The sequence below is a fragment of the Dryas octopetala genome, chromosome 2 (genome assembly GCF_963921425.1).
Source record: "Dryas octopetala chromosome 2, drDryOcto1.1, whole genome shotgun sequence".
Classification (NCBI taxonomy): Eukaryota; Viridiplantae; Streptophyta; class Magnoliopsida; order Rosales; family Rosaceae; genus Dryas; species Dryas octopetala.
In genome coordinates this window covers 2,818,218-2,830,516 of record NC_141367.1, presented here as the reverse complement: position 1 = coordinate 2,830,516, position 12,299 = coordinate 2,818,218, and the positions used below count along the sequence as shown (strand labels likewise).

General features: G+C 36.9%; 1 protein-coding gene across 1 annotated transcript; it reads right to left on the bottom strand.

Annotated features, from left to right (window-relative positions):
• Positions 1 to 959: 959 nt before the first annotated feature.
• On the bottom strand, positions 960 to 1,388 carry LOC147292497 (uncharacterized). Its single transcript, XM_086230868.1, has one exon. The coding sequence runs from the start codon at positions 1,386 to 1,388 to the stop codon at positions 960 to 962; it is 429 nt and encodes a 142-aa protein (XP_086086994.1).
• Positions 1,389 to 12,299: the final 10,911 nt, after the last annotated feature.

Here is a 12,299-nt window from a genome sequence, read left to right as displayed (position 1 = left end):
TTTTCTCTCTCGATCTCACCCGCCAAAAATTTCACTGAAATTTTGAGGATTTCGATAATTTCGGTGAAATTATTACGAAAAATTGAAGATTATGTGTTTCGATTTCGGTCCTCCCTAAAATCGAAATTTTCGGCAAAATTTTTGAAATTTAAACCCTTGGCGCTAAGTGTCTATCAACCTGTGTATTCTTTCTTTGTACAAGGAAATTTCAAAGTACCAACTTAAATCCTTTCATTAGTTCACAAATACTGAAGGAGGATGAGAAAATATTTGTAATCTGTAATGGGCTGGGAATTACATTCATAAATCTAGCACTAAACGGCCCTAAATGATCTGAAATTATCCCGAGGATCCAATGATCACATATAATTTCTTGAGGGTAGAACTTCGTAGCAAGATCACATATATGATCAGTATTAAATGATCTGAAATTATCTCGATGATCCAATGATGAGCTAAAAGTAAGAAGTTCCATTGTAAGGGGTGTAAATCTTGTATCTAACTCCACCAACTGAAAGTCTATAACAGCATAAAATACATTTACACGCATATTTTTGCTTAACTGTTATAAAATTAATTTGTTGGCAAGAACGACATGTACCCACCCTATAAGGAGCACCCAAATCAGGCATAACAATGTCATGTAGTTCACAAAATAATTCCACATTTTTAAAAAAAGTATCCCATCCATTTTCTCTTAACTCTTGGAGAAATACTTTTGTTGTTGAAACATAATTCAAAGCATTTACGACGTCTTGAGATTCGATGAGCAAAACAATACACATAATAAGCATATGGACAATCTTGAATAAATAATGCTTGTAACCCATTTCAAGCCGCACGCATATTGCTAGCACCATCATATCCTTGGCCACGCATATTTTGCACTTGAAGATTGTAACTAGTAAGAACCTTGAATATCTCTTTTTTAAGAATTATGAATGTAGTGTTGGGAACACTTACAATGGCAAAAATTGTTCTTGAATAAGACCATCACCATCAACAAACCTTAAAATAATAGCCATTTGTTCCTTACTAGTTACATCAACCGATTCATCAACAATAATACAATATGATTTATCCCCAATTTCATCACGAATCTTCTTCCTTACATTGTTAGCCATAATATGTAAGATTTCCTTTTGAATTTCAGGTGCAATATACATAACATTTTGAGGAGCATTCTCTAAGACAACATTTGCAATATTAGTATTCAATTTTGCAAACATTTTAACAAGTTCAATGAAGTTCCCTCGCTTAGATGAGCTACTAGATTCATTATCACCTCTAAAAGCACATCCTTGATTTGCTAGATGCGTACAAGCCTCTATTGTGGTCCTAAGTCGCAACCGGTTTCGCTCCACTTGTTGCAATGATTCTCTATTCATTTGTATATCAATATGTGCATAGGGGTTTCTCAAGAGATCTCATTTTTGCATATTTCTATGATGAGTTGAGTCTATAGCCCCTATATGCTTAAGGACACCACATCTACTCCTGTCGTTAACCCTCTTCCAATTTTGATACCCCTCCATAGTAAATGTTGGATGAGAAGGTGGATTAGTATAAAAAAGGAAGCAAGGAAAACAAATTGAATACTCAAGCCAAGGCCATTGAGACTACCAAAAAACTTGAAATCGACGCATTTGTCGTCCATCAAAAGAGGAAGGGTATTCTTTTAATTTCGGTTGCCCTGGTCCTAAGTGCATATAGGCTCTTCGAACATTATCATGTTCAGTAATAGGATGCTTCCATATTACTTGACGTAATCATGGATCACGTTCAAGAGCACTAGTAGTAATCTCAATATTTGGATCCAACTCGACTCTTTGAGTCTCAACTCCTTCACTTTGAGACTCAAAATCATAAATTGGTACAGAAGAAGAAGGGTCATTTGTCTTCTTAAAATAAAAAAGAAGATTTTTCTTCGCTTTGAAATTTGTGGATGATCCGACATTATAAACTAGAACCTATTGGTAATATATAATAAACATGACATGTAAGGATATTTTACAAAACAAAATCAAACAATAACAACCTATTTTTCTAGCAATATGCAACTAGAATTAAATATTGAAATTTATAGCTTACTTTGTTTCCAAACTTACACTTTCAATAATTGAGATTGAGCTTAAAAGTGATCCCACATCAACAAATTACACAAGTTTTCCTTGAGTTCCTGAACAATTTGGATAATCAAATCTTAATTTTCATTTAATTTTACAAACATTTAAGAGTAAATTATAAATACTACAATTATTGCATAAAAATTGAATCCCTAAATTCTTAAATTCTTAAATCCCTAAATGGCTAAGAGTCTAAGACTAAGAGAATAAAATATGACAGAGAGAGAGAGGGACCACTTACAGTGAGATGGAGAGAGGTAGAGAACTGGGATTTTGGAAGCGACTGTGTGAGTGGGGAACATTGAAAGGGAAAGTGGCTGCGTGTCTTTGCGTGAGTGGAATTGTGGAAACATCAAGGAAATTTCTGTTTTTTATTTAATGCACATGCAGGAGAGGAAGAGTGAGTAGCTGGGTAAATTCTTTTTTTTTTTTTTATTGGGTGGGCTGGGCTAGTGGGCTAGGCTAAATTTTATAGGTGTAATTTTTTGTTTTAAAAAAATCTAGGGTGGGCTTTAGCCCTCCTGGCCCACAACGTGGGTCCGTCACTGGTTATAGCTATATTATGCTATAGCTAAAAATTACATTATATATAAAGAAGAATTTAACTATAGCAGGTGAAAGAACCAAGTGAAATTGCGGGTTCCATTCAAAATAAAGTTGTTTGAAGTGGGAGAGGAAGGCATGCGGTCTAGTTGGTGAAAGTCCATTAGAGGGCTGCTATGTCGCGAATCCCACAAATCAAATGTTGTGTTGGTGTGTTGCTGATCCTACGAATTAGCTATTGGGTCGCGGATCTCACGAATCAAAAAAACCTTGAGATAGCTATAGCATAGCATTGTACCATTGGAGCAAAATCTTAGAGTTGCAATAACATAGCGATTTTGCTATAGCTATAACCATGATATAGCCATAGCTAGAGACAAAACAATGTACATGCTCTAAGTGTTCGATGTGTCAGCTAGCCTTGGGACCCATGCCTTACTCTAAAGGCCTAAAAGTCGTCAGGCCTATGGGTAGGCCTAATAACCGAGCTCATTTATCTTCTTAATTAATTAATTGAGAGAGAAGTTCACTTACACCCTTTGAGGTTTTAACTTATTTCACTTTGACTCTCCACACTTCATTAATGTCATTGACAAAACCTTTGTTAACTCTCACTAACGATCAAAGGGTAAGAACGTATCTTAACCTTATAAAATTTTGTAAATATAAAAAATCTTCATCCTTCTATTTTCATGAACCTTAAAAGCCAAAAAAGGAAAGATTGAAAATTGAAACTGTTCGACTCGATTTTGAGAGATAAAGTAAATATCTAGGCATCTGAAAATGAGTACATTATCCAATGATTAGCTTTCTTCAAAGTAATATGGGTTGGTGTTGGAGCAAAAAATTATCATGATACATAGTGATTTCCTATTTGCTATAAATATTGGAGACCCAGTCAAAAAGGTGACGTGTTAATTATAATTATAATTACAATATCTTAATTATAGGTATAAATTGATTAAGTTTTATTATCATCATGTTTATTATAATAATAATGACGATAATTAATTGAGTATTATGGGGAGGAAAACGTGGGAAATAATTGCTCACATTTTCATCAAGCCAACGGTCAAGACATTAATTGGATAAATCACATGATTTCCTCTCATTAATCCCACGATCTTTGAAATGCAAGAACAACAGACAAAATCTAAGAATTAATGAGGAAAATCTCTATAAAACCCATGGAAATCGTTAATGAGAGGGATGTGAGAATCATTTTTAACCAATTTGAGAATTTCTTTCTTTGACTTTGGCATCGGAGAGTTTTTTGCAGGAAACCCCACCCAATCTTAGAGGAGTAAAAGCTTCGATGAGATAAACAAGAAAGTTCAGCCGCTCAATCCTCTCCACGTCAAACGTTTGTGCATCAATCTAAATTATTGTTGACTAAATTTCTCAAAGAGAAATTTTGGGTTCAACAGTTGGCGTCATCTGTGGGTTAGATATTTCCTTAATAAAATAAAATCGCAAGAACAATGACTGGAGCTGATTATCTTGAAGACATCGACCTGAGCTCGATCCAAAATCCGGCGCTTATGGCCATAATAAAAAGAATGGCTGGGGAAACCAAAAAGGCGCGAGAAGCTGCTCAAACAACTATGGCTAGAATGTCTGAGCATCGTGAGGAATCTCACCCAAGAACAGACAAGCGTAAAGCCTCATCTTTAGTAATGGACCTCGAAACGAACGCACAAGATAACTTTGTGGAGATCGAGGACCCGAACGCGTCTCATCCATTGAAGACACAACGAGATGCTAACCATCGTGAGACATTTCAAAAAATTATGAAAGATCAGGCAACGGCTAGGACCCCCGCCAAGCTCGCCCTCGAGGCGGCGAAAAACATTTGCAAGTCCCTTTTCACGAACGATATCATGGAGGCTCAAAAGCCCAAGCGCTTCCAGCAGTCGAAATTCAAGTTATTCGAAGGAACAACCAACCCTCTCGAGCACATCTATTACTACCAACAACAACTTATTTTGGAGGCAAACGACAAAGCCCTGATGTGTAAGGTTTTTCCCTTGAGCTTCGCGAGACCAGCCTTAACTTGGTTTCGACAGCTCAAACCAAAATCCATTAGTGGATTTGTCGAACTATGCAAAACATTCATCGCACAATACATCTTTAATAAAAAACAGAAGGACATTTTCGTACTCTTCAACACCTAGAAACAGAAGTATGAGAGTTTGGGTGGTTACTTGGCTCAATTCGTAGTCGAAATGTCCACCCTCGACAGTTGTGATCAACACACCGCAACCATGGCTTTCCGCGAGAGCCTAATCAAGGGAAGCAAACTACACAAATCTCTAGTCATATATGAGGCCCCCGAAGAACATGCAAGAAGTGATCACTCGAGCCGACGGATGCATCCGCCTCGAGGAGTCGACCTTGAATCGTCACCAAGTCACCACACCAAATTCTAACATAGTCGAGGAAAAAAGCCCCGAAGTCCTGGACATTGATTAAACGGGGGCAAACATCTCCCGAAGCCATGAAATACAATCTATCTGAAGAAGTATTACTTTTAGAGGGGTTGGCCATCTTCTATTTTTATACAAAATAAATTGCTGCATCGAGCATATGAGATCTCATTTTCCATGAGGGTAATTGTCGTTATTTTATGCAAATAAACTGTTGTATTTAGGCATACTAAGTTATTTCTTTCCACTTCTTTCAATGTAATTGTAACGACCCGACCCAAATTTTCACTAGAAATTTAAATTTTTAATTAACTATGTTTTTAAGAGGTTTATAAAAGATGTTGGATTGTATTTTAAAAATTTTGAGATTTATTTGGAAAATAAAAAGGGTTTTGATTTAAAGTTTTGATTTATTTATTTTTGTTTTAATTTAAGCTTGACCCAAAGTTGACTTTTAAAATAAATGGGTTTTCGATTTTGACTTTGGGTCCGTTAGATAGGTTTCGATCCCACGATTTCATAGACACGTAGCACGCTTCGATCTGAGTTACGGTTTGGAAGATACGGACATGTGAAGTGAGGGGCAATTTAGTAAATTTATAAAAGTGGGTTTAAATACCCAAAATCAGAAAAAAATTTCTGATTTTTCTCTCTCTCTCTCTAGAAATTTCTAGTGGCTTCTCTCTCTTCTTTATCTCTCCCTCTCTCTCCCGCACTCCCTCACTTCTCCCTCTCTCTCCCCGAGCTCACTCACCACTCCCCTCCCTTTCTCTCACCGGCGCAGCAGCTCCGGCCACCTTCCCGACGCCCCAAGACCACCGGCGAGTCGGCGCCAACCCCCCAGACCAGCCCCCTTCGCCAGCCAGCCATCACTTCGAAGAGGGCCACAACACACAGTCGCAACCCACCCCTGCGCACACACCAGCCACCCTCAAGAACTCACGCCGCCGGCCAACCCAGACCAACCCAGATCGCCGGCGAGCTCCTCTCGTCAGCGCCGACCCCTGCAGACCCCTCCCTTCGCCGGCCAGTCAGTGCAGCGACGCGAAATCGCGCTTAGAAGCCAACCAACGTCGACTGTTCTCGCCAGATTCCAGCCATTTCCAACCTCCTTTCACCCTGATTTCTGGTGAGTTTCCTTCCTCTTGTTATGGGTCCTCTTTTCCCTATTGGATTCGTTGTTTTTATACTGAGATTTTGTGAAGATGAAAAGTGGGATTTAAACACCCATTTCGGGTTCTCCTTGATTTCGGCCATGGGGGTGGTTTTGATTAATTTTTGGACAACTTCCACCCCGATGGACCTCTAATGGGTGATTAGATTCAGCAATTTAATGGGTTTTGGAGAAATTACGACTTTTGAGTATATGAACCGCTTCTTTGAGTGGCGACGGCGGTGGTTCCGACCACCCTACTGCCATTTTAATTATTTAGCAGTATTTGAGTACCATACCTAATTCGTTAATGATTTGTTTTAGATGGATGCTATGTTGGTTGACGGAAATTTCATGTTTAGCCGCGATTAGACATTGTTTGTGTATCGATTTAACTCTCGGGTAAAATCTCAATCAAGGTATGCCACCGGCATGGGTCCAATTGAATTTATGGTTGAAATTGAGAATGCGAATGTCGTAGATTTGGAGCCGAGAAGGATTTAGACTTAGTTAAGTTTGGGAGCGATAAGAAAATTTAGGAATTTGCCGGTGGAATAAATATTTTGGGCAAGTAGGATGTTAGTCTTCGTACACACACATACTATATATATTTTTGAGTAAAGACTAATAGGATGCTTATTGTTTTATTTTATAGACGAGACGATCGCTCAAGACGACCTGACTAGGGATCGAAGCTAGAATTCTTACTGTGAGTGGACTTTATTTTGCAAATGCTTTTCTAAATTCGTGATTTATTTATGTGGTTATTGAATTTGTTTTGAGAGATAATAGAGGTTGAATTGGATCTGTGATTTGGAAGTGTTTTCTTAAATTATGATTTTATTATTTGGTTATCAAGAGTCTTGAATTGGAAATATTGATTTGAGTTACGAATTTTATAAAGATAAATGAGCAGTTTAAAACCGTCATATTAGTACCCCCTTCAGCAGGTACATAATTGCTCTGCACTAGCCTAGAGATGACTCGGCGGTGTATGACCAGCACAGGTACATAATTGCTCTGCACTCGCCTAGAGATGACTCGGCGGTGTATGACCAGCACAGGTATATAATTGCTCTGCACTTGCCTAGAGATGACTCGGCGGTGTATGACCAGCACAGGTGTATATTTGCTCTGCACTTGCCTAGAGATGACTCGGCAGTGTATGACCAGCAGTTTCCCGGGTACTAGTGTGGCGTGAGTTTTCAGTTGTGAAGTGTTTTGAGAAAATATATTCCACCAGTAAACGTTTTAAACGACAGTTTCATTAAGGCATTTCATTTTATTTCAGATATTTTAATAATTTTACAGCTTGAGAGTATTAAATGTTTTTCATGAGTTTTATAACATTTTCAAGACTTGTGAAATTGTTTTAAAACTGGGGGATTTCAAAGAGCGACGTGAGGTTTTAGAGTTAAAAATATTTAGACTTGATTTCATCTCCATTTAACTGTCCACTCACTGAGCCTATCTCACCGTTTCTTGTTTTGTCTTAAATTGTCCCCCAGGTAGTAGCTTTGGTGGAGGTCGAGCCAAACACGTCGAGGCAGTTACATCCATCTTTCAAGTTGGACCGTGTAGGCGCCAGTCAATATTCTTGTAAAAATATTCCTTGTATTAGGATAGTGGCTCTGATGATCACACTTAAAATTCTTAGATGGTTTTTCTTTAAAATTGTTGGGTTTGAGACCCTATTTTGGTTGTGGTAGAGGTGGTTGCTGTTAGAAGTGCTTTTTAACAGGTTTGAATTTCTGGGTTAGTCCATTTTCAGGGAAGGTTCTGCCGAATTTTCGGTAGGATTTTCCTTGAATTTGGATTCCCGCAGGACCTCTCCGGGTTTCAGGGTGGAATCCGGGGGCGGTCCTGTCAGTAATCACATGAGTTCAATAAAGCAAATTGTTGCCATGAATGCTCTTCATGGAAATGTTCTAAAGATCTCGACAAGTCGAGGCACCCTCTCAACCATGGAAAATGGTCAAAAATCCGAGAAAGAAATGCGTACGAAGAAAATCTCAGGACAAAACACAGGGGAAACCCTTCGAATACACAAAAAAGACTAGGGCGAAATTCATGGAATACACACTCAAGCATTAAAGAAAAAAACTCAAGGCAAAGCCCACCTTTGAAAGGAGAAATCCCAACCAATGTTCATTAATGTCCAGCTTATTATTCCAAAGGAATAATACTAGAAAAATACATCTTCGCAACAGACGACATTCTAAATTTAGTCCATGACATACCAATCAATATATGGGAAAACGACTCGAGCATTTATGCGAAGAAAATCTAACCCATGAATAAAACCATCAAGGTAACCCGCAGTATAGGTAGAGCCCATGGATCAACAAGCCTTATTCAACTTGGTCCTCGAGCGCTCAACCTCGGCTTGCACCACCGTGAGCTTCATGCAAGTAGGGTGGGCATATGGACCGGAGAACCGGCACACCGAACCAAATTGCCCGAGAAAAAACTGTGAAAAACCGTGTTGACCAAAAAAAGTCAACACCGTGAAGAAAACCTCACCGGATCAGTTTGGTTTAGTTCCAATTCCGGTTTCATGGTCATTATACTCGCACCGCACTGCACCGCATAATTAAACAATATATATAATAAATAAATATATAAACATTTTTTACACATTTTTTACACAATTTAGACACATTTTTTACACATTTTTTACGCATTATAAAATTAACATTAAGTTATTAACATAGCTATATTTTTATTTTAGAATGTAGACCCAAAAATATATTTTATATAACCCTATGACCTATTTTCTATATAATTATGGCCTATATAATAAATTAATAATGCTTTATGTACATAATATATATAGTTGTATATATAGTATGAACTAATAATACTATATTAGTCCATATAGTATAATCCTATGGCCTATATAGTCCATATGCCTACCCTTACTACTCTATTAGTATATAGTTATGTAACTAGTTACTTGTTAGTATATACTAAATATATAGTTACTAGTTAGTATTTACTTAGTAATAGTAATAGACTAATAGTACATAGTAAAAGACTTTTCTCTTAAAAAAAAAAAATTGTAATAGTATTACTATATAGTTATATATAATAATAGTATATAGTTAGTAACTTAATTAGTATATATAGCTATATATAGTATTACTATATAGCATATATATGTAACTTAAATAGTATTACTATATAGTTATATAGTAAAAGTATATAGTTAGTACTTAGTAGTTAGTATATAACTAGTTAGTATTTAAGTTATATAGTATATAGTTAGTATGTAACTTATAGTTATATAGTTATTTAAGTTATATAGTATATAGTTATAATAGTATATAGTTAGTATGTAACTTATATAGTATTTAAGTTACTATATATAGCTATATATAGTAACTTAAATACTATTACTATATAGTTATATATAGTATTAGTATATAGTTAGTACTTAGTAGTTAGTATATAGTTATATATACTATAGTCTATAGTTATAACTTATAATTTATAAACTTATATATAGTTATAATATAAATTTAAACTATAAGATATAGTTTTAGGGTTGTTAGTTTCTAGGATTTGATATTGGTTTTTCCTTGTCAAAATCATTGTATTTATTTTTAAATTATTCACTCACAAGCTCTAGGCTAGAATTAAGATTAAGATCACTTGTGTTGAAGAAATCAAGAATGAAGTTGCAATGCAAAAAGATCTAAGGTATACTGCACTTTATGCATTTCACGAAAAACAGTTTTGTGTCTATTTGACTAGTCACTCACTGATTATAAGAACAATTTTCTTCACAAGTGTACTGCACTTACAGTTTTATCACTTGAATAATTTTTGACAGATCAGCAGCCCATTTCGTGACTTGGCTCTTAAAGCTCATTCAAATTAAAGCTCATTTCTCTTTCTTTAAACGAGGATGTGCACTGCACATGATCTGGTTGTTCACTTACACACTCACATTATTATTCATCTTCTTCTTCTTTTGTGATTTTTGCAAAATGAGGATATTATTGAATTTACAGCTCTACATCCTTATCTTCTGCCATACTAGGATTCCTTTCTAGGACAAAAAAAATATGCCTTCATTTGTCTCTTGTGGACAGCCACTACTCAGCTTCCACGTGGCATGGGCAGAAAAGGGGTGTGTGTGTCGTGAGTATTTTGGTGTCCTCGGTCTGGTTTTTTTTTTGGTGTGACGTGATTTTCAGCTGAGCATGCTTGCTGCGTGAGTGCTTGTGCTTTTTGGGTGTGTGTGCTTATCTTTTTAAACGATTTTCTTAACTTGTTTTTCACCTTCTAAAATCTGAATGAGTTTGAGTGTGTTCTAAATCTTTTCACATATTCATAAACACTATCATTTAGATTTTAGATTAAGGATTCTCCATTAGTCTTTTCATATTTTTTGCTTGAGAAGGCTGATTTTTAAAGAATCCAAATCTGCATATTATGTTCATACATTAAAGAATCTGCTATGCTTGGTATGAATCAGTGTCATGGGTTGATGAACTTGGAGTTTGAGCTGCCCTGTTCATGATTGACTGATTGTCTTACTTTTGGAAGTTGCACAAAGTGGTAAGAAGCTGCCACTTAGTTTAGGACTTAGTGATTGAGCTTGTGTGTTGTATGCTCCCTTTGTATTGAACCTCCTATATAGTGGATTGCCCGGTCAGCTGAAAAAGACCCCCAAGTTTTACCCTTTGTGGTTTTTCTGGGTGAACATCTTGTGTGCCTTCGTCTCCATTTTGTGTTGTTATGTTTACTGACTCACTCAACTTTTAAACACAAATCTGCATTGAATTTATATGATATATATTGCTATATGTCATATGGAACTGTTTAGCTAATCACACACCACTGTAGTTGTGGATAACACTGGGATGCCTACTGTGATGGGTGCTCTAAGTGTATAGGTTGTCACTTGATCCTTTGGTGTGTTTGATTTGTGTTGTTTACAAAAGTTATTTTTGATTTACAAGTGTCAATCTGTGTCTTCAGATTTTTGTCACTGTGTCGTCAGATTTTTGTCTGTTTGATTAGTCCCTGAGTAATCACATAAACAAAAATTGGGGTCTGATTACTGACTGTGGTTTTAATCAAGTTAATTAGGTAGATAAATCACCTAATACAAACTTTCAAGGGTATAAACTATAAAGTTATAAATTTATTAAATTATAATAACATACTATATTAACATAAGTTATAGTTATTAAACATTTAAACCCCGAACGAAACCCCAATATGCCAATATTCTCAAACCCCAAACGAAACCCCAATCTGCCCATTGCCCAAACCCTAAACAGCTAAAGACAAAAAATTAAAAATCACATAAAGACTCAACCAGTCAACCCACTGAACCCTCAACCCAGACCTAAATCGTGAAACCCTTAGACTTTCTCAGACTCTTTAGTGCCGCCCTCACTTAGTCACTCATCTCCAATCGACTCTCAATCTCCGATCAGACTCTCTAGCGCAGCTCTCTCATATTCGATCAGTGACTCTCAATCTCTCATCTTTGATCAGTGATGATTTATCATGTGTAAGCAGACACCAATCGGATAAATGAGCAACAGCAAAGCCCGATAGTAACGTCTCCAACGCTGTTTATACCCCACCACCTTCATCGGTTCCAGCTCCCTTTCTGCTCACCAAAGACTCTCATCTCTCACACTCTGTCAATCTGTCACTTTCTGGATCTCTCAGTCTCTCGCCACACCACACCGCACCGCACTAGAACTGTATAGGTGTGGTTTGGTTCAGTTTTTCTATTGATTATGTGCAGCACCACACCGTGGTGGCTACTCCAGCGCAGTGTACAGTTCTAGGGGTGAACTGTGCCGCACCGCACCATGCCTACCCCTACATGCAAGCAGTAAGATAACGTCATTGCAAAGTCGGAGTGAGGACATTTGCTTGAGCAGAGCGTTGCCCCGTGCTCAACAAAATATTTTTTGAAGCAGAATCAACACCATTAAGAGAAATAGGGCGCTTAGAAGAAAATTTGGAACCACATAATAAGGTCCCAATCCTTGAAATGGGACGTACGCCGGCTAGTTTATG

Excerpts from the sequence above, each read along its gene's own strand:
- LOC147292497 (XM_086230868.1), bottom strand. The coding sequence starts at position 1,388 with ATGAATAGAGAATCATTGCAACAAGTGGAGCGAAACCGGTTGCGACTT.